The sequence below is a fragment of the Brachycentrus maculatus genome, unplaced genomic scaffold (genome assembly GCF_059751285.1).
Source record: "Brachycentrus maculatus isolate JH-2025_06_01 unplaced genomic scaffold, ASM5975128v1 h1tg000317l, whole genome shotgun sequence".
NCBI classification, from domain to species: Eukaryota; Metazoa; Arthropoda; class Insecta; order Trichoptera; family Brachycentridae; genus Brachycentrus; species Brachycentrus maculatus.
Window position 1 is genome coordinate 223,477 of NW_028281066.1, and position 23,887 is coordinate 247,363.

General features: G+C 31.2%; 1 protein-coding gene across 1 annotated transcript; it reads left to right on the forward strand.

The window, feature by feature from the left end:
• The first annotated feature begins 3,140 nt into the window (after positions 1-3,140).
• LOC148304439 (uncharacterized) lies at positions 3,141-17,396 on the forward strand. Its single transcript, XM_088268303.1, has 8 exons — positions 3,141-3,305; positions 5,188-5,355; positions 6,394-6,515; positions 7,543-7,698; positions 11,256-11,406; positions 13,442-13,609; positions 14,615-14,736; positions 16,398-17,396. The coding sequence occupies exons 1-8, from the start codon at positions 3,167-3,169 to the stop codon at positions 16,569-16,571; spliced, it is 1,200 nt and encodes a 399-aa protein (XP_088124429.1). The 5' UTR covers positions 3,141-3,166; the 3' UTR covers positions 16,572-17,396.
• Positions 17,397-23,887: the final 6,491 nt, after the last annotated feature.

Sequence of the window (23,887 nt, forward strand, 5' to 3'; positions counted from 1 at the left end):
ATACTCAAATAAGGATGAAAGAAATTGCTCACATGAAAAATCTGGATTTGATAATTTGACAAAAAAAATCATTAAAAAGAACATATCAAATCAAAAAATGAAACTTTATGAACTGATAGGCATCTTTAGTTAAACGCTCGTAAAAATCCGGAGAGATATACAAGTTACATACAAAATCTCATAAAATCAGTTGAATTAATCCATTTAAATGCAAACTTTAAAATATTCTCCGAACCCATCCTAATAAGGTTCAGAGAATTTCAAACATTAAAGTTATTTGAATACACACACATACATATACACAAATATATATATATATGTATATTTATATACATATATTATATATATATATATATATATATATATATATATATATATATATATATATATATATATATATATATATATATATATATATATATATATATATATATATATATTTAAAATTGGCTTGCCTTGGCGGAAAAAATATACATATTAATGCCCGGTCAATAATTAAAAAATATATCTTCTGGGAACTTTGACTCTTCACCCGGAAAAAAATATATATCACGCTAACCTGGCTAGTTATTTAAAAAAATGTTCAATTTATGTCATTCAAAAAACAGTATAATATACTAGGTTTTTCTTTAAAAAAAAAGATATTGCCTTATTAATGCAAAATTTATTAAGCTGATTTTATAATTATTTTATTTTTTAGGAATTCCGATGTAAACAATTGCTTTGGTTTAGTAAAGTGAAAATGTTAATGTTAAATTAAATAATTGTTGTGTTTTATTGTGAAACATAAATTAAAATCCTAAAATATGAAATTTTGATGAAGTGGAACACAAATAACTGATCTAAGGGGTAGATTTTCGGGATATTCATAAAAGTGGAAATATCTCGAAAATTAAGGCATTTTTATGGAGGTCATATTATTATTATTTGGTGAGTCTTAACCTGGCCTAACATCCTTAAATGGAATACGTTGGATTATGGGACACCCTGCATATATATTATATATTATAAAGCGGTTGATTGAAACCCTTGAGGTGATTTTTCACGAAAAGTGTGCTATAAAAGGTGTCCAGTAATTCATATATTTATAAATATATTAAAGAAGTTTCATAGGCCCTGATTTCCCATCGGAAGGTAAAATCATACATTTCTATACGTAATAATATTTCAATCGAATTATTTTTTCCAATAAGTATCCAATATTAAATCGATAAATAATTACTACCGGGCATGCTGTAGCAATTATTATAATAGTTCATTATAATAGAGTTAATTCAATTTACATATTTAATAAAGAAATATTATTTGTCGAACAACATTCGGCATCGTCCGAGTTCATCCATTATTTAAAATCGTATTAAATTATACCCCTGCCCCTGCATATCCAAACATAATATCGGAGTAATTGATTTTAGTACCCACCCCTAATGACGAGTATTAAAATCAACAAAGCGACATGCGTCACAAATTGTGGTAAGAACCGACATGGGTTCCAAACTATTTTACGACTAATAATTTCATACACTTTTACCAATGTTTTTACTATTAAATAACAACATACCATATACCATAAGTCGGCAAAGTATGGCTCCGGAACATCATGTGGCTCTTTGATCTATCAAGGGCTCCGGTACAAATATCCGCGAGAAGGCTCTTCGACTGTATTCACGCGAACAATATTTGTTAAGCATGAACCTTATTAAAAGCAAGCTGAGAAATCATCTTATTGATGACAACCTGGAAACGTGCTTAAAATTAAAAATAACAACTTCCAAACCCGACTGCATCAAACTTTGAAAGGAGAGGCAAGGACATTGGCGTTCTTATGGAAACCTTACTTTCAAAAGGTTTTTCGTCATTGAATAAAATGTTAAAATGTGTGAAATCAAATTTTATTGAGTGAACCCGTAATTTAAAAATGTCTTTAAATTATAATGAAGGTTTATTAAAATTTTAAACAGTTTTTTTTTATTCATTTAATATATTTAGATTTTTATTTATAACATAATAACATTTGATTCATTTATACATATGGAGAACTTTTATATTTCGATTCGCTGTGCCTCTCCATAAAAGAGTCTGTGCTCTTGTGCTTGGAAAGGGACTTACACTCGTGGTTTAATGTTATATAATAAAATATATAATAGTTTTTTTTTTATATATATATTTTTTAAAGATTTAAATGTATAGAGCTTTAATTTTTTTCTTAAGGATTTTTATATCTTCTATTTTTTTTATTTCTTTATGGAGTTTATTGAAATGTTTGATTGCCAAATATTTGAAGTTTTGCTGAAATTGCTTGGTGTTGCATTTTGGAGTAGAAAAATCGTTTGAGAATCTCGATGATAATTTTTTTGTTAAATTTAAATAGTTGTCACCCTTTAGTATTTGAAAAACTGCGGTTTTTTATAAATGGATTCTATATTTGGGACTTGAAATTTGGAGATTTGACTCTCATTTTTTTTAAATAGTTGTTATGTGCATATTTGGTTATTTGGCTAATAAGTTTGCACTGCACTATACTTAATCATTTTATTTTACTATGATATATATATATATATGTATATATATATATATATATATATATATATATATATATATATATATATATATATATATATATATATATATATATATATATATATATATATGTATTTATTCAATACTAACCTGGACTGGTATCTGAAGTGGAAGGCTGATCACCTTTCCTTCATGTTAATGATCAAGATAACACTGCATTTATATGATGCAGTGCCCTATGCACCATTGAGGTGCGGATAAGGGTTTGAATTAATGAAGGAATATATAAATATATATATATATATATATTATATATATATATATATATATATATATATATATATATATATATATATATATATATATATATATATATATATATATATATATATATATATATATATATATATATATATGCATACAAATTATTCTGAAACATATCAACAAAATGTTTGTGACGCCATTTGTCATTAGGAACCAAGAATGTCAATACATATATACCTTTATAACTACATTATATAAATACACCGACTGAAGCACATATTCAAATCAATACCTCTGCGGCGTTCTTTCAGTAAGGAAGAAGCAGTAGAAAAACAACTGATTTTGTTTATTAATCCGGTTGCAACACTCTTCGTGTGCTAAAATGGCGTGCTCCAAATATAGGCTCACGTATTTCTCCATCAAAGGAAGGGCGGAGTCCATCCGGTACATTTTCGCCTATGCAGGCGTTGATTTCGATGACGTCAGAATATCCTCAGCCGATTGGCCCACCCTCAAGGACTGTAAGATTCTAATTTACCAAAACTACTAATATTTTTGTTTTTTATCTACCATTATCATTATCATTCTATTATTATCTAAGTCTTTATAAGCGAATTGTTGGGTAATATATCCAAAATTGAACAAGGTTTATTGGATTGAATTCTACATTTATTTATGTATATGTTAATACGTGACGCTTTTTGTCTTATTAAGATATTATCAAACACTCTAATAAGACGAAACGCGTCACGTATTAACATGTACATTAATAAATGTAGAATTCAATCCAATAAACCTTACAACATTTTGAGTGTGTCCAAATACTTGTTCACACAATCTGGATTATCTCCAATTACAGGAGTTATTTTCATATTATTTTTTGACAATATTAGAGTTTCTGCTTAATAAAAAGCTTCTTTACATCTCACCAATAGATGTCTCTAGTGAAGTTCTAGTGAATCAAGAACAGGTTTCTAAATTGGTTCATATATATAGAACTTTCAAGAATTTGAGTAGTGTGGTTGTCAATAATGGGTAGAATTGAGGAATGTTACACGTGTGTAAAGTGATCACTTAAACCAGCCTATGACAGTCGTCAGCCCCGAAATGCCCAGACTTCCATATTCTTCTTCATCATTGATGAAATGCCAATAAACCTTGTTTAATTTTGGACATATTACCCAACAATTCAAATGGAATTCTACCAACTGTCTGCAGTTACAATAAAAAATCTTTATAAGCGCCTTGAGGTTGTATTTTACGAAAATGGCGATTTACAAATTAACCAAATATATTATTATTATTATTATTACTACCATCACGCCACTTCTGCAACTCTGCAGGGGTAGGCAGAAATGATGGAACGCCACTCTCTTATGTCCTGACGAATACGTAAATTCATATCCCTTGTAAACTCACAAGTAAGATCATGGAACTAAAATCATACGCCTACGTCATACTTCATTACTAACTTAAAATATTTGTGAGAAATTTCCAAATACTTGTTCACAAATCTGGATTATCTCCGATTATAGGAGTTCTTTTTTTTCACATCTCAACAAAGTTGAAGAAGAATATAGAAGTCTAGGCATTTATGTAAATGCCCAGACTTCCATATTCTTCTTCAACTATGTTGAAATGTCAAAAAAAAAATACTTAAGATCATTGAATTGCTTAAAATCATACCTTTAACTATATGGTGAGTATTTTTGTCTAGAATTTTCACTCATGAATCACATGAAATCAAAGTAACTTTAAATAGGAATAAACTTTGAAACTTATAAAGTTGAAGCGTAAGTAGGGCCATGATAAGCGGTGCTGTATAAGCCGTAGCTAGATTTTAGAATCACCTGGACGTTAGATAATTTTAAAAAATCCTGAAATACACTCATACCGTTCTCTATATCCACACATCTAGTCATACATATCAAGACATGTATGACTGTATGTGTGGACTTTGATACGACCAGATTTCAGGTTCGGATTCGGCCGTGTCAAGTCTTTTTAGGCCACCCTTGTTCTGTTCATCCATTCCCATTTGACGAATATACTCTCCTTTACTTTATAAGGTTCCTACTTTACTTTATAAGGTTCACTAAGGTGTTTAGAAAAAAAATAGTGGGAAAAATAAACGATGTCTGAAATTGATCTGAATTCTGAAATTCCAAGAGTTTACGTCATAATAGAAGACCATTTTGAAACATTTTAGGGGTTAAGGAAGCATTTTTAGCGCGAGAAAAGTCCATTTCCTGTTTGTTCCTGGAAATTTGTGTTATATTACTCGAATTAGTGGCGTTAATAACGTCACATTTCATTGCCATGTGCATTTTTTTCTTTTTTTTAACGAATTTATTTCAGATAATTCAATTACTTATTTTTTCCAATCATACGTTTTTTGCGCAGCTTATCCGTTCCATCAATTGCCTCTCCTCGAGGCCGATGGAAGGAAGCTGAACCAATCTGTCGCCATCTGCAGATATCTCGGTAAGAGATTTGGGCTGGTGGCCGAATGTCCCTTCAACGAAGCTCTGCAGGAAGCCTTTGTTGACAATCTCAAGGATGTTCAAGTCAGTAAGTGAAAATAATAATAAACAGATTTTAATACCTTTTTCTCAATAATTAAATGTCACCTTTGGGTGTGCAACCAGTTAATTCAATAAACCTTTTGTGTTTTTTGTTACTTATTATCATTTTTTGGTGTCCATTTAAGTCCATTTTTTTACAAAAACCTGATTATTGACTATTTGACATCTTAATAGCTTAATATTGCCCTGAAAAAATCCCCAAGCGATTTTAAACTTGGAATAATGATATATTGACTTGTTAAAAATGACTAACTATATTGATGTTTATTTTCTTGCCAAGCAAAGGTGAATTAAATGTCCCTCCTGAACATTTTACGTTTTGTTAGTTAGTCACTTTCTCCTGTACAACTACGATATTTTAAACATAAACCAAAAATCCCACGTTGGCAAAGCCTATACGTGGATAGACAATATATATATGTACAATAAACGATTTAAAACGAATCTTATTATTATGTGTGATTTAAAATAAAAATAAATAAGTTTGTACAAAAAAATAGAAGAATAAAAAAAAACAGACATACTAATGAATAGATGCTAAATCGTAAGAAAATCACAGATCAATATGAATATCTTTAAGAAAATCACTCATACGCTGGATAACTCATCGAACATAAATCGATGATATCTTCCTTCAACGCATAAAGTAGTTAATCGACAGGATAATTGATTGATGAACCTCTTTTAATATTGGTTTTTCTTGTCAAATGTATTCAAACCCCCAAAACTTAATGCAACAGATAATTCTTCAGTTTTTGAACTGATTTGAATTTCATTTATTGAAAAACAAATTTGATCCGATAACACTGGATATAACGGAAAATTAATATTTAGAAGAAAAACATATATAATACGAAATAAAATCTCCTTATCTCTTTTTCAAATGCACATTTAGCAGGCTATTTCACAGAAAACTACATAGGTGCATAATCTTTGTTGGTAAACTGCTATATAATAATTACATTTTAAGAATGCAAAAAGGATTTGGATTTTAAAACAAAATACATATTTCTTTTTTTAATAGAAGTAACTGCAGCATTGACAGCAAATACTACCGAAGCTAAAAATGAAATGAAAGAAGCTTTGGAGTACTTTTTGGTTAAAGCTGAAGAAGCTGCATTGAAAGGATGCATATACGGATGCAAGGTACTGTCATGTTGACGTTTTATAATTGTTATTATTAATTGAATTTTAATGTTTTTTTTATCGATCATCGTGACGATATGAATTCATCATCTCGTAGGAAAATATAACTGCCCTACGCCAAGATTCTAACCAGGGTCTTTTGATGTCCTGCCAAACACTTTTACCCCTAAGCTAAGAAAACACTTGTATGAACAAAGAATATTAACGAAATCTTACAATCAAAGGGAAGTAATACCCTCTAACATCAATTTAATGAAACCCGCCCGTCTTACCGAGATGAAAGCTTTACAATCGACTATAGAGGGGCACGAAATTTGTTCGATATCTCGATACGTTGAAATAATAAAATCGAGAATAAAACGCAGCTTATAGGTTAAAGACATCAGAGTGCCGTGTTTCAAATTCTGGGGCAACAAAGTATATTTTCCTGTCATAAACATTGTTTATTTTATAATAATAGTTACTTTTCTCTCCGTTTATTAACCAGCTGCCAGTTTATCCCGAACGTAACTCGGGCAAGGAGTTTGTATTGCATTGATGAGTCCTAGTGATTGTTTTTATTGACTAACCCGAGAAGTGTTAAGGTAGTCCTGTTTTGAGTTGTTTGGTGATGATTTCCTGCACCGACGAATTTTCTCGCCAAAATCCGACTGTAAGGTGGTTAAATGTTAAGTGTTTCCTCGTTCTCATGTGAATTTTGTTACATTTTTAAAATAACGATAGTTGATTACTTATGATCAATCCTTCTTGATATACAATATTTTGCAAGGACAAAAAAACTATCGAAATCGTGTTGGTAAGCTCACTTTATTTCAACTACTGAGGGATTTAAAATCGATTATCTATACTTCTTTTCATCAAGTTAACGTTGCTGTACCGATATCGATACTATCGTGATTTGTGTTATACCCTTGAGAAGAATTTGAATTTCTTCAAATTCCCTTTGCCAGCTCGTTGATGCTTCAAATGGACCAGAGAGACAAGACAGCCCATTTTCAAATCACTGCATATTTTTGTTTCTTTCCAGATCACTTGGGTGGATCTAATCTTTTTGGGAACCACCGAATACATGGAAAGTAAAATTGGAGAGTTTCTTCTCCCATATCCTCATCTCACCTCTCTCGTCGACAGAATTAAGAACAACGACAATGTCAAGAAGTGGATAGAGAGCCGCCCAGAAGATGTATTTTAAATGATTTGAAACAAAGAAATAAAATATTGATTTATCAACAAACCGTGTGAATGTAACCTGTTGATTTCTCTACATCGAAACATTTAAATAAATGTCTAAAATAGCTTTGGATGTGATTGTTTTTTTTTAAATACAGTTTATAATAAAGGCACCTACTTATTTACTTTAATATCGACGCAGACATCATTTGATGGTCACACCATTAAATAAAAAATATATGTGGGTTCAACCGAATCCATCCTAATTTCCCATTTTAATTTACCGGTTATAAGACGTATCCTCTAATTCTGTTAAAATTTTAACGGTAGCGAAAAATCCAACACAAGATATGCAGCTAAGTATGAAAATAGGTTCTTAAAAGTACCTACTTAAAATCCGCTGCCACATAAACCAGTTAACAAAATACAAGTAGGTACCTATTTAGTATAAACCTAAGTAGGCGGTAGATATATATTTAAAAAATATAATTAGGTGCCTACATCGTCATATTTTCGTCTGTATGGTTAATTCATTAGCAACAGCTCGCAATCTGTACAAAGTATTTTTTTAAGTCGGCGATGACTCATTTTAATTATCATCGCATTAAAACTATAATAACCTATGTCCACAATTCGTTGTCAGAACTCATTCCTAACAAGTATAATTATTAAAGTGTTCACACATTCCAGAGATAGAAGAACAACTTGCAAAATTATTTGTAATATTTGCATTAATAATCATTGATTTATTTATCAATTATAAACCAAACCGATCGGATTGCGTCTGAATTGATTTGTTGTGGTACAAATTAGCGGTAACGTTCCGTATATCCATTTTTGTTTGGGATTTTCGTTACAAAGTCATGCTTTTATTTGGGAATTAGTTCATCGAAACGCCTTAATGATAAAGGTAAGTTGAAAATATTCTTTCTTCTGACACTAATCCACACCTTATAGTGCATAAGATGCTACATCGAATCAACGCGGTGTTGATTTAATCATTAATCTCATAAAGGCGTAGTCATCAGCTCTGCTCTTCGAGTGGGTATTAGTTGAGTATACTAAATTAATGTTTCAGAGAATAAGTCCGTTATAACTATATTTCACCTTAAGAATCGATCTTGAGACCTACAGAACGGATATTAATTTAATGTTTGAGGGAAGAAACCAGCTTCATCTTTTCTCTTCATCTTCAGCTTCATCTTCACCAGACATTTTTTTCACCCTAATAATCGATCTCGGGACCTTCAGAACGGTAGCACCCTCATCACAAAACTACATTTACTCGTAAGTAGGCAGACTAAGTTGGGAATTTTAATTAGGTAAGTAAATTGTGAAAAGTAAAAAATAAATCTTTTGCATTTCTTCTCTTCTTGTTATAAGTATTAGTTAACGGTTTTCTAAATACGAGGATAATGGATCATTATCAGACGTGAGGAATATCTAATTTAACACACTCAACTCATAAAGAATTGTATTATACTCGTTTTATGTTTATAACAGTCGATATAATCATTTTTTTGTGGAAAATTTGCCCTCGTAAATATGTTGTTTTCGTACGTTGGTAATGAATGACGTCACAGAAACGATGGACTTATTGTAATATTGGTAACATTGCTAAATTATTGGCAGCTCTATTGATATTTATGGAAAACCCACCCCCTCTCCCCCTTTCCTCATATTTGTATAACACAAATGGTAGTGTAGTGGTAAACGAACAATCCACACTACTACTTTTACATTTCTATAAACCATAGACAATAAACCATATGACGTCATAAAACGTTCGATGACGGAAATTTGATGATGTATGCGAACGCACGTTTTTTATTTTATTCAAATATCTTCATCTTCTTCTTTTTGTAGATCCTAGGGATCTGTTTGTGCCTCTTCTTCTCTACAGATTTTAATAAGAATGTTATCGATAGTCTTGTGATTTTTCATATTAATTTATTAGCTAATAAACCAACATCGTAACTAAAATCTATTTGTACATCTATATTTATCCCTTTCAAATATTTCCGAGTGATAGATAATGGACATAATACTCTATAACTCCAATCCGTAGTTACACTATTGACGTGAAGTTGGTTGCTAGTTGCGAGTGACGTTCCGTAATTTTTCTGTTTCGGGCGGGTAAACTAGAAGTTTCTACAAGTAAAAATAAGGTAAGTTGAATTTCCTCATTCGATACGGAGAATTTGGATACAATCAGAATATCAATATATGTTAGAATTAGAATGAAAATTTAACATATTCGCGCTAATTTCTTGTCAAATAAACTATGAGAGCGTTGCCGGCTCGCACGGTAGTAAGAGGTGATTACACGACGAAGCTTGTTTACTTATTCGGATGTTTATCCGATGGATTATGGATTATGGAATGCTCAGACGCTATAAAAAGAATGACCGGTTCATCCTCGGAGTCGGAATTATTTTATTGCCCAACTTTGAATTTGTGACCGGTGTTTTTACGACAAAATTATGCACCAAAATAACATGTGAACCCTGTCATTTTATTATTGCTTTAAAAAATAACATAAAAATAAGTCATTACCTACCTACTCAACAACACATAGCACTTTAAAAAAAACCATATTCTCTTTTTACATGATTTTTTAAAACTTCATCTTTGATTTAATCTAATATTTATTAAAAGAATATCGATTTATTCTTGTTATATTTTGTAAATGAGTATTGTATGCTGTGTTATCGTATATATATGTAGTATTATAATAATTAAGAATTAATTCTGTATTTCCTGTCATACACTTGAAAGTGCAATTAACACCAGTTTAACCATCCTTTTTAATATATTTTTCTTAAAACATACTTCTATTTACATTGTGTTTTGTAAAAGTTAGATATATTCATTAATTTAAGTGACAAGGTTTATTAGATTCTTAGATAAGGGGCAAGTCCATAGTTGCATGAATTTAGAAGTATCAAAATCAATACTGTAGAACGGGGCTTGAACTTTGATGTGTTACTTCAGCCCAGTACAAAAAAGAGATTTAGATCTGTATTTGGTCTACAATAATGAACGTATCGACATGATTCATTGTTTCCCTGACAGGTGACACTTCGCGCACTCCTTTCAAGAACGTCATAAATCAAAAAACTTGATTTTTCAAGAGAACGTTTTTAAAGTTTAAAAAGAAATCACAATGTATTAAAAATAAACATCAAGCCACTTATTGAACTTTTTACTGTGCAACAGATCTTTTTAGGTAAAACCTGAAGGTTTTTTCTCCATTTGAAAAATATTTAGTATATTTAAAAAAATAATTAAACAATACCTTTTCATCAAAATGCAAAAACAACATTTTCCGCCCTGTAGCGGGTAAATATTAAGTTAAAAATATGCCGCTTTTTCTGGTATATAGTACATTTTCTGGGCATTCCGAAAACACGCACAACTCAAAATTCACGATTTTTGATTTATGACGTTCTTGAAAGGAGTGAGCGACTTGTCACGATACATTCATTATTGAAGACCAAATACACCCGTTCTACTGTATATAAAATGGTGAAGGCATTGTGTGAATTTATGATTTATATTGCATTATAGATACATTTCAAAATGGCCGACTCCAAAATGAAACTGACATATTTCAACGTAAAAGGGCTAGCAGAATCCATTAGGTTCATATTTGCCTACGCAGATGTTGAATTCGAAGATAATCGGATTACAAAAGCTGATTGGCCATCTTTGAAAGAATGTAAGCATTGCACATCAAATTATTAGTAAAATATTTGTTAAAAAAATATAAATGTGTTATGACTGTATTGTCAAAACTAACAAAAAGAATAAATCAAAATAAAATGATTCCCTGAATGTTTTTCGCAGATACTTTTTGGCACATTTTATAAACTTAATAAAATAAACTATTTAGTTTTTAACCACTTTTTATTGGTACTATTCTCCAACCACTTTATCATCATCAGGATCAAACATGTACTCCTGTTTAACCCTGGTGATAACAAGGTACTTGTAGAAACCGGTTGGAGAAAAGTACCAATAAAAAGTGGTTAAAAACAAAGTAGTATTATTTTATAAAGTTTTTAAAAATGAAATGAGTCGATACCAAATACACATTACCAAATACATCATTAGTTCCGAATTATTAGTAATGTAATATTCAAAACATGGTTTGCTATTTTTCATAATTTGTTTATTTTTATGACAACTGCCAGGTATACATATTTTAGAATGTACTTTTTTTAGTAGTAAATATAGATGAATTATTCTACTAACTAATAAGGAGTAAAATAAAGTATATTTTAATCTGGTAAGATTTTTTTAAATAAAGTAAATATTTTTGTTAATACATCAAAAACCCAATCAGTTGCGATATTTTTAAAATTTTAGGTTTTAATCATTATTTTACAAACTTACCACTTTTGATAAAAGTTTATAAAATGAGCCACAAATCATTAACAAAAAATATATTTTTTAATATTGTCACTGACTTTATTTATTATAATTACCAATATGTAATTAAATTACAAACTATTATCATAAAACATTATATGTTTAACCTTTAAAAAGATTGAACAAACATTTTTACTGTGCGTCTCTTTCACTCTCGGATACCTACAAGTACTCAAGTCATATGGCGATACATGGCTTGAGCGAGATGCAGGTATATTTGTCTAACTAACCCGATCACCAAGATCTTATTTTGTCATCAACTTTTTAAAAAGATATTTTCTTTTTGAATATTTTCACAGATGTCGTAGTGTAAAGAATGAAGATAAACCAATTTTTAGCAAAAAATCATTAGAATATCAAAACTCGGTACAGAAAAATAGAGGTTTGAATCTTAGGTATGGCGCTGTTGGAAACTGGCCATTATTGTAGGTGTATCAAGTGTCGGTAATCAGTAGATTGACATTTTTTCACATATTTAAAAATAGAATTTTAAAATTAATTTATTGCAATGGCTTTTTAAATAACACTTTTTTAAAGGATTAACCCACAAAGCCCTATTTTAGAAGACTGTCTGCTAGTAGGGTAATAACAATCTTATCTTCAATCCCTCATCCACACCCGATGGTGCATAGGGCACTGCATCATATATACGCTGTGTTATCTTGATTTTTAAGGAAAGGTGATCAGCCCTCTGCTTCAGGTACCAGTCCAGGGTAATATTGAATAAATATTAAAGTGAAAAAATCACTTATATTTATTTGACCCCCCTCCCCCGGGAATCGAACCCGAGACCTCCAGTACGGTAGCCAAGCGTGCTGACCATCGCTATACGGAGGGGGACATAATAAGGATAGGGAAGATAGATTTAAAAAGTACATCATAAACATGTAGATGTTTACAAAAAAATCTCGAATTCATTTTACAATTGTCAAGCGTCTACCCAACCCGGCTACTCTAATGTGCAAAGACAAATAGCCGCAAGTTAAAAACAGTCGTTTTAAGATAAACGAGTTTATAATCAACTTAAAATGATGCTTTTTGCCAAAACATGTATCAAATTAATACAATTTTGCGGCTATTTGGATAATGAATATCTCGTTAAAGGAAAGAGATAGAGAAAAATCTGTGATTGTATATGATAGAGGCCAATTATAAGAATGCTTTGGCCGTGTTAAGCCAAACAGCCGCCTCTTTAGTTACAGCTAGTTGCCTTTACACATTAGTATAGCGCCTGTTAAACGTTGTCACTATAGCCTGGGATAATCTAAGCATACTTTAAATTTTACATATTTGACAGTTTTAACTGGGTAAAAATTTTCCAGCATATCCATTCCACAAGCTGCCAGTTTTGGAAGTGGACGGGAAGGTCCTCAACCAGTCGGTAGCCATTGCCAGATATCTTGGAAAGAAGTTCAAGCTGGTTACGGAAGACCCATTCAAGGAAGCTCTTCTCGAAGCCCTGATTGATAATCTTAGGGACCTTCAAGGAAGTATGTATTCTTGGATCAAAGATATTTGACGCAAAGCATCGATAAAAAATTATTGATGTTGAATTATTGTGTGACGGATTTCCTTTTTTATCAGAAGAATTAGTTAAATGAAATGAAAGTTTTTTTTCAAAACGTCATACACACACCTTGTTTCATTTATGTACTTTAATTTATGTTGTATTATTTGTAATTCCAAGAAATATACGAATACACCTTATGGAAACGTATATAATGTATATAGAACTACAAAATCCAAAACACAGAAAAACATCAAACAAAACCTAACACATATGTACTGTAGAACGGGGCTACTTGAACTTTGATGTGTTACTTGAGCCCAGTACAAAAAAAAATTAAATCATTATTTGGTCTACAATAATGAACGTATCGACATGATTCATTGTTTCCCTGACAGGTGACACTTATTGTCACGATACTTCGATAAATACCACGATCTAAATAAAAAAAATTGTACTGGGCTCAAGTAACACATCAAAGTTCAAGCAGCCCCGTTCTACAGTACTTCTTTTGGTCAAAAGAACTTTGATTATTATGCGATAAAGCTGTACAACTTCCATTATCCATAGTCATTGAATAACAAAACTAAGTATAAAAGAGATATTCATAAATGGATAATGGAGGTGGGTAGATCTGAAATAGATCACATCATTCGCCCGTGTTGTATTTGATTTCATATCATTAACAATTTTCTTTACATGAAATTTTATAAATAAGTATTTTAAAATGTACCCTGGACACAGTAAAACGAAGTGTTTTCTTTAATCACAGTAAAACCCAGTGTGGGCACATTTTTGTAATTGTAGTTTGCAATTATGTGTATGAAAAGTAAATACAAATATTTTTTGCCATGTAAATAAATATCTTGTCAAAAATTTTGTTTAGTAAGACATTCATCAAAAAATAACAACAAGTTATAAATTAATATCAATATGAATATTCTATCAAATTCCAATATTTAGCATAATCTAATTACTATGTTTTTAGAATTCCGTGATTTGATGCAATTGAAGACCGCAGAGGCTAAGAAAGACTGTGACGAAGCACTGGATTTCTTTTTGAATAGAATTGAGCCTGTTGCTTCTGAAGGATATTTCTATGGATCCACAGTAAGTTAATGAATGTAAAATATGTAAAAAAAAAAAAAAAAAACTTATAATTGAGGCCTTCTCATATGAGAATATAATCTACATAAAACTGAGTATATACTCTGTTTTTTTTTTGTTGATATGAACTAACAAATTCTCGTGACTGATTGTGTTGTTTACTTCACCGTATGTAACTATGAAATTTATGTTTTTCACATTTTTACTTGAATTTTGTAGGGAGATTTAAAATACTGGCATATATTACATATTTACACAACGGATTTATGACTTGCACCTGCTTTTCACACATTTGTGAATGAAGCATGTAATTTTTTTGTGAATGGCGGTCATTGAATAAAAGATTGTCAATTTATATTTGATGTTTTCCCATTTTTGGATTCCAAAATTTAAAACAATTATAAAATGTACTGAATATACTCAACATTTACACTTGGATTAAAATGCGCATTTGATAGTATATAGATGATGTAAGTAAAGAATCCGCCTCCCTAGTGTAATGGTCAGCACGCTCGGCTACCGTTCTGGAGGTCCCGGGTTCGATTCCCAGGGGGGGTCAAATAAATAAAAGTGATTTTTTCACTGTAATATTTACCCTGGACTGGTACCTGAAGCGGAGGGCTGATCACCTTTCCTTCATGTGTTAACGATCAAGATAACACTGTGTTTATATAATGCATTGCCCTATGCACCATTGGGGTGCGGATAAGGGTTTGAATTTAATTTAATTGAATTGTAAGTAAAGAATAAGGTGAAGACTATAACTGTTATAACGAAAAGGTTAATGCAGGAAAGAGAGTAGGTGGGTAAAATAGAATAGTACTAGGATAATAGGCTAGGATACTTCAGGTTGCATACCCGTACTCATACAATTTTGTGTGAATTGCCCACCTGTATTGTGTCCTTAAAGGGGTAATGATCTTCTGTATCCCATAAAATATGCCATTTCACTCCAAAAATCTGGAGCACATACTATTCACCTTGCCTTGAAATAATTCATAACATTACGTTGATCCTTTGTTGTGCCGCATGCATTGCTTGAAATGCATTGTATTGGCTCTTGCATTCCACTGGAAACTAGTCCTTTTTTATACTACATACTTATTAAATCAAATTAATTCACATGTAAACAAAATTCTTATTTGCAGTCTAACCTTTGCTGCTCCAAATAGTACAAAGGGCATTGCACCCTATTAAAATTAATTAACCCATCGCAACACAAAGCCGGCAAATCGTCGGCCAATGTCAATTTGTCACTGACTCACAAAGCCAGCGATTCGCCTGCTTTGTCTTTGAAGTAATTTCTTTAAATTAAAACTGATTGACAATAACTTTCACAACTCTGAACTGAACACACTCTTCCAAAACTACTTGGGGATGAGCCATAATGATCTAGCTTGCGAACATCAACAAAATCATGCTTTTATATTTTACCATTTTTTATTTGTGTGTAATTTAGTCTTAATCTTATAGTAATTTAAACATGTGTCAAAATTAAATACATAGTGTGTTGTATGAACAAATTATGTCATCTTTATTAGTGGTGCAATGAGTTAATGAAGGCAAGGTGATCAGTACAGCACTTACGGAGTCCTAAAAATCTCCCCAAAAATATGTGTTTTTGTATTTTCCCTCGTTTTTAATTTGATATATTTCTTCCTCAGCCAACCTGGGTGGACGTTTACTTTGCCGGATTTTACGACACGGTAGAATCGTTTATCGGGGAATTCCTGAAACCGTTCCCCAATCTGACGTCTCTTGTCAATAAAGTGAAGAGTAAAGACAGCGTGAAGAGTTACTTGGAAAAGCGACCGGAAACGGTGATGCCAGGAAACTAATTGCATCATCTGCGCTTATTATCATTAAGGATTATTATACTCATGTCACAAAACACATCTATGGATCAAATTTACATAGGTCGATAATTCATCCTAAATTAGTATTAATATGAATAAGCAAACAAGGCCCTCAAGATGAGAATTTTTAACTCAAATGATAAATTTAAATGTATTAGGGTAGGATTAAGGAGGTAAAGATCTAGGCTAGATGTCTGGATCTTTCGTTACAAAGTTAAACTTTTAACAGGCATACTGCTGAAATACTATTGTATATCTAACAATTTTAGAATAATTGTCTGTCAGTTCAGTAACACATTAAAAAATTGTATTTTATCAGAACTAAGTTATCTAAGATATTGGAACGGCTTGTATAATGAATCTCAGCACTATCTATCGTACTAGCTACTATAAAAAAAAGCTATAGTTTTATGTACTTGTCTAGACAGATGACACTTTCACCTGTTTGGAGATGTCTTCAGACCAGCTTTTAGTCAGATGAATAGGAATATCAATTTGCTTGTAAAAAAGTGCCTGGTAATCAAATGGAATTGAGAATACTAAAATACTAAGTAAACGGGCATTTTCTTTGCACTCATGATATTTATAATTTTCTTGCTTTATTATCTTATAAATTAAATATTTATTTTTATGTACACACAAAGCAGAGATTTATTTTTACAGTTATCAGGGTAATATTGCAAATGCGTCAACTACTTAATGTTAGTAAGATCACCTTCATTTCTGATTTTTTAAATGACTTTGGCATCAAACGAAGATTCACAAGTATGTTCTTTTTGTACAAAATAAAAGCGAAAATCAAATAAACTACATACTTGAGCGTTTGTAATTGACACCCTGTTTATGTATGTAATATTTTAAGCTAAATAAATTACTTTATTCCCAATTGAGGTATTTGTTATTCATGTTTTTATGTCTCTTTAATTATTCAATAGACTATACTCCTTACCATAACTCCGTAACTCAAGAGAACGAATGTTGTACGACAGATGTTTGACGCTGCATGATGACGCATCTCATGTGAACACCTGATCGCAATTATGCTTATCTCAAGACTCAAGATGCAAAACAAGTATGCATCTTTTAGTGAACGTCTTGTAGATGCAAACATACGTCAGCTAGACCCATAACAGTTGCTTGTATTGTGTATGGAATCTAAATTACCGTAAACCACCTGTTCTATGAATACCGTGTATTTATTGACCTCTTTGGCATTTTTATTATCTTTAAATACTCTTAAGGTATGAATGTAATCTTGCAAATACATTTTTTTATTTATTAAACTTTTCTCCAGAATGTACATACATTGGCAGAGTTGTTGCTGTGAAGCAATATCTTCCAACCAATCCTCTAACAGCCACCATTACTTAAATTTTACCAAAAAAAATGTTAATACATATATTAATGATAAAATTTAAAAAAAAAAATATATAAAAACAGTACACAGATATACTGCTGGTTATTCTTGAAATATTTCATACAAAATATAGAAAAATTACTTATCACTCTTATATCAAATGTGACTCGGTATCGTATTGACGCCAACTCCGATGTTGAGTTTGGCTAGACATTATATAGTGTAATTTCTCAAATAATAAATAATAATTCACACTACAAAATTCCATTATAAAACATATATTAGACCCCCGTTTTATCTAAAATGTTTAGTAAATCAAATGAGCATTTGGCACTAGGTAAAAAAAAAATATTCACTGCTTTGTCTGTTTTTGAATTACCTAACGTCCAAGTGACTGAAATCTAGCTACGGCTTATGCAATATTGCTCATCATGGCCCTACTTAGGCTTCAACTATTTAAGTTTTATAGCCTATACTCGTGAGTGGATTTACTCTTTATATTTAAGGAACCTTTAATTTCTTGTAATTGATGAGTAAAAAATTTAGGCAAAAACACTCGCGTCACTGCTTTGGCATGTTGTTAACAAAATATATATAAATTACTTTGAAAACATCACCTACAAAACATCAGTTAATATGATGAAAAACTGGTAAAAAAAAATATCAAAATATTTTTCGACATTTGGTCGCTCCAATTTCGATTTAATGAGTTATTTCTATCGCAATTTGTTATTCTTCACTCAAATTGCTTTGATTGATTTCAAAATTACATATCGCTCACCCTTTTCAAGAACGTCATAAATCAAAATTCGACAATTTTCAGTTGTGCATGTTTTCGGAATGCCCAGAAAATGTACTATATCCCAGCAAAAGAGGCATATTTTTAACTTAATATTTACCCGCTACAGGGCAGAAAGTGTTGTTCTTGCATTTTGAAGAAAAGGTATTGTTTAATTGTTTTTTTAAATGTACTATATATTTTTCAGATGGAGAAAAAACCTTCAGGTTTTACCTAAAAAGATCTGTTGCACAGTAAAAAGCTCAATAAGTGGCTTGATATTTATTTTTAATGCATTGTATTATATTTTTAAACTTTAAAAACGTTTTCCCGAAAAATCAAGTTTTTTGATTTATGACGTTCTTGAAAGGAGTGAGCGATATGTATATCATACTGTAACTATGTAACACGTCATATTCGACATTACTTAAAAATGTCAAGGTATTTGGTTGTGTGTACGATTTTGTAGCTATGGTAATCCATTTGTTACATACAAAACTTGAGTTCACGTGTGTAGTGTGTATACGAGTACATACATAAATGTCCTTCATTCTATTATCATCCTATTCCACCTAATGGTTATTTGATTACTTACAAAAATAAGGTTTTACGTAATAAATTATGTTGTAACGTTTATTGATTTTTTTATATGATTTTCAATTCTGACCCTTGTTTCCACTGAATGGTGCATAGGGTACTGCATAAGGTCGACCCAATGTTAATTTTATCCTTAACTTCACGAAGACAAGGTGATCAGTCCTACGTTTCAGGTACCAGTCTAGAGTACTTATTTATTGACTTGGCGTTTAATTTGTAGAACTCCATTTTAATTTATGTATTCATTTTAAATCAAACATTCGTTTGATAATGCCCTAACAAGGCGAAACAATTGTCACAATATAATTTTTTATGTGTTTTTTGTTAATAAAATACTACTTAGTAGACTCAAAAAATCTGTGTTTGATTTAAAATTAATACATAGAGTACTTATTATTAAAATTTAATGAATAAAATAAAAAAATTTAATAAAATCAATATTTGCATTTTTTATGTTTTATACAATATGGAGCGCTCTAAAGCCGCTTGTGCACTACACGGAATTTCACCGTCTGGCAGTCCGGTTTTGAAAAATAAAAGCGTCAGTTACGTTAAAAGACTACGACGTGTTCACGCACCGATCAAGAGCACCGAACCGAAGAAAGATGGACAAAAGCACAAGCCGATCCAAGCTTATCATCGTTTTATCACGCAAACTGAAGTGCCGGACGGAAAATTCCGTATAGTGCACAAACGCCCTTACATGGAAAAAACCCCCCCTACCCTGATTAAAAACTCAGTGCACGCCACTGCTCGCAACATATGATAAAGTGTGCTTGAAACTGGTGGATTACTTATTTAAACAAATGATACGAGACTTGGTAACTGATAAAAACATTTATTAATATTTTTAAGTACCCTAGCAACAATTTTTATTTACGTCCCAAAAATTGGTATCTTATCAAATCAAGTATATACAACAAGTTAAACTTATTGATACTTTAATCCACTTGTTTTTTCTGACATATCACCGGTTTCGTCGTTCCAGTGACATTATCAGACTGCCAGGGCTTACAAAAAAGTCAAATGTTTGAAGAGGTGAGTCTGATGTTGAGTGTGTGAAAGTTAAGATTAGCAATAATTCATTTCTTAAGAAAAAATGCTTTTATTTTGTAAATTAAGTATCAAATAAAATGACAATTTTAAGAGAGGATTAACAGAATTATCTATGGAGAAATCGCACACTCCTTTCAAGAACGTCATAAATCAAAAATCGTCAATTTTCAGTTGTGCATGTTTTCGGAATGCCTAGAAAATGTACTATATCCCAGCAAAAGGGGCATATTTTTTATGAAATACTTACTTAAATAAAAACGACTACGGCAGTTAAGCGTGATGGAATTTACGCGCAACGTGTTCACGCACCGATCAAGAGCTCCGATCCGAAGAAAAGTGGGCAAAAGCACAAGCCAATCCAAGCCAATCATCATTTAAAAACGCTAACTGACGTACTGGACGGTAACATTCCGTTTAATTCCGTGTAGTGGACAAACGCCCTTACGCCTTACTAGTCGTTAGCAACTTATATTATTTTAATTTTATTGACGTACTCTTATTTTCTTCTTCTTGGTTTACTAAAAGTTTATTTATTTATCTTAAATTACCTGTCTTCATTATTAAGTTTTTATTTTATTATTCTTCCATACGTTGTTAAGTTATCCATAGCGTATTTTTTACTAAAAAAATATTGCTCAACTTTGTAAAGACAGATTGGTGTGGTCTTATATTCTCTCTGTCTACTCCTGCGGAAGCGGCGCGATAGTTCGTTAGTTAGTTAATTTAAATATTATTCAATTAAGTAGATTCTACTTAGTACAAAAATGCAAAAAAACATACCACTAAAAATGTCCCTTACTGTGTTTTGAGTTTGGACAGCCGAGTTAATGTCATCGCAAAACGACGTATCGAGAGGTAACGTAAAACGGGGTATTTCCAAATGTTTACCACAATTTATTTATAAGGCATAAAATCGCTTACCATTCTTCTGCGACATCCATTCTTCCTTGGAAATCCTGATGTCTTCAAACTCCACGCCGGCGAATGCGAAAATGTACCTTATGGGCTCGGAGAGTCCCTTGACGTTGAAGTACTTGAGCTTGTAGGTAGGCATGGTGACACTTTAGGGAGGTAGAACTACCGTGGCGGACGAAATTCTAGATCAGACTAGACTTACTAATAAATTTAGTTGGCAGGTTTGTATAGATAAAGGAGATATATATATTTTTTACGAAGATAAGATACCAAGTGTGGGTTACATTTAATTCCATTTTTTTACGAAATCGATACAAATTTTTAGGGTGCGTTCGTGCCAGAAATTATCCATACATTGTTGGGTAATATCTAAAATTAAACATGTTTATTGGATTGAATTCTACTTTTATTTACATAATTATTATATTTATATATATATATATATATATATATATATATATATATATATATATATATATATATATAAATATATATATATATATATAATATATATATATATATATATATATATATATATATATATATATATATATATATATATATATATATATATATATATATGTGTGTAAATAAAAGTAGAATTCAATCCAATAAACGTATTTATATTTTCATATATGACGCGTTTCGTCTTATTAAGATATTATCAAACATGATGTGTTTGATAGTGTTTTATAATGTCATAATAAGACGAAACGCACATATTATCATAAAAGTATATGTAAATAAAGTAGAATTCAATCATAAAAACGTGTTTAATTTTTGGATATATTACCCAACAATTCAAAATGGAATTCTACCAATAGCAATTGCAATTCTACCTAGCCATCTGAATCACCTTCTCTTGACGACAGTTGTAACAAAGAGTTGCTGCGTCCTACGTCTTATCTTTTCATTCCTTACTAAGTCAAACTAAGTCCCCACCGCACGCCTAAAATCCTATACAGTCGTATAAGAGAATAGGTGTAATGCAGGCATTGTATAGGTGACATTTGGTCTTCACCGAGTGTAAATCCGATCTCCAGACAGCCTTCATACTGTCGAATGCGGACCCTGCGAGTCCTAAACGCACTCCCAATTCCCTTTGAAGGCTGGTATTGAAACATAAAAGTAAACATACTTGAAATAAAGATATCGATCCGTTTGAAAAATAACGTGATTGGAAAATGAAAGAGGTTAAAATAATTTTCAAGCATAAAAAGAGATTAAGATTTTGTGATAAGATTTGTATAAATCAACGGATTTTACAAAAATCATATTTATTTGAGTAAATTTAAGCTTTTAATGTAAATTATCTTTCCAAGATTATCGCGATAAGGATATCCTCGTTACGGTCGATTTTTTACTAAATTTTATTTGTCGGTTTACCGTGTTAATCATATATATTTGCTTAGTAAAATAAATATACCAGAACTTTAGGTGAGCTTTGTTGACATTGATAAGATAAGAGTGTAGCCGGTAATTGATTGCGGAATATTTTTTTTACTTATTCGGGAAGTGTACAGCTTACTTATAAAAAATGATATAATAAACAATAGTTACATTAACAATAATAAACATCACATTACATTAACAAAAAATAGTTACGTTATAAAAAAACTCCAATTAAACAATTCCACATTCATTACCTTACACCACTAGTTCTGAACCTTTTCAGAGTCCGGGAGCACTTTTGACCATAAGGAAAATTTGCGGTACAACAATAAAGATTAATAATAAAGATTCAAAAAAACATCCAAAGATAACCAGACAAGTTAAAAATCACATTCATTAAAAAAATACATAAAAACTTCAATGAAACTTTTTGGGTCGTAAATTATTTAATGTGATACCTGAGCTTGTCAGCTTTTACAAATTTCAGCGATATTAGGTATAGTATTTATATAGCTACTCTCATTTCATCATCTTAATTGCTAAGCCTTTCGCGTTTCTTCGTTTTAATATTGATTAATGTCGAGAAACCTAGTCACACAAATATGAGGCTGAAAACTGTAGTAAAATTTTCAGTGCCCTTGTGGAGAGAGCTAGGTATTCGTCTTGAAAAAAATCCAAAACTCATCTAGGGATATTTCTGAGAATTATATTTTAATAGTACGACCTGTTGATGGACTAATTAATTGTTCTTCTTGATATTTGTAACTCAAACCCCACAGTAAATGAGCCAACATGAAATTTTGGCTTTGCACACTTGCAACAAGCTCGCGAAGCACCGGTTAAAAACTACTACCTAAGTATTTCAAATAAGCTCGTATTTCTAAAAGAAGAAATATGGCAAATCTAAACTCATATGTGTCATTTATTTTCTTATAAATTTGTAGTGTTTAATCTCCTTAATTCTCTGACGATTGCAATCTGAGCATGATGGTATCATACATGATAAAAATAGTCAAGGATTTTGGTACTATAAACCAAGCTAAGACACAAAATGCCAAACCCTCTTCTAGTGGAACGGAAGGTCTGCTGATGATAGTCAACAGTCCGCCGTCTTCTGAGAAGTTTTACGTGGTTTGCTCCTAGGAATGAGCAAATTCTTAAAAGTTCCTGATTGGCCCACACTAGATTATTCCTCCTGTTCCC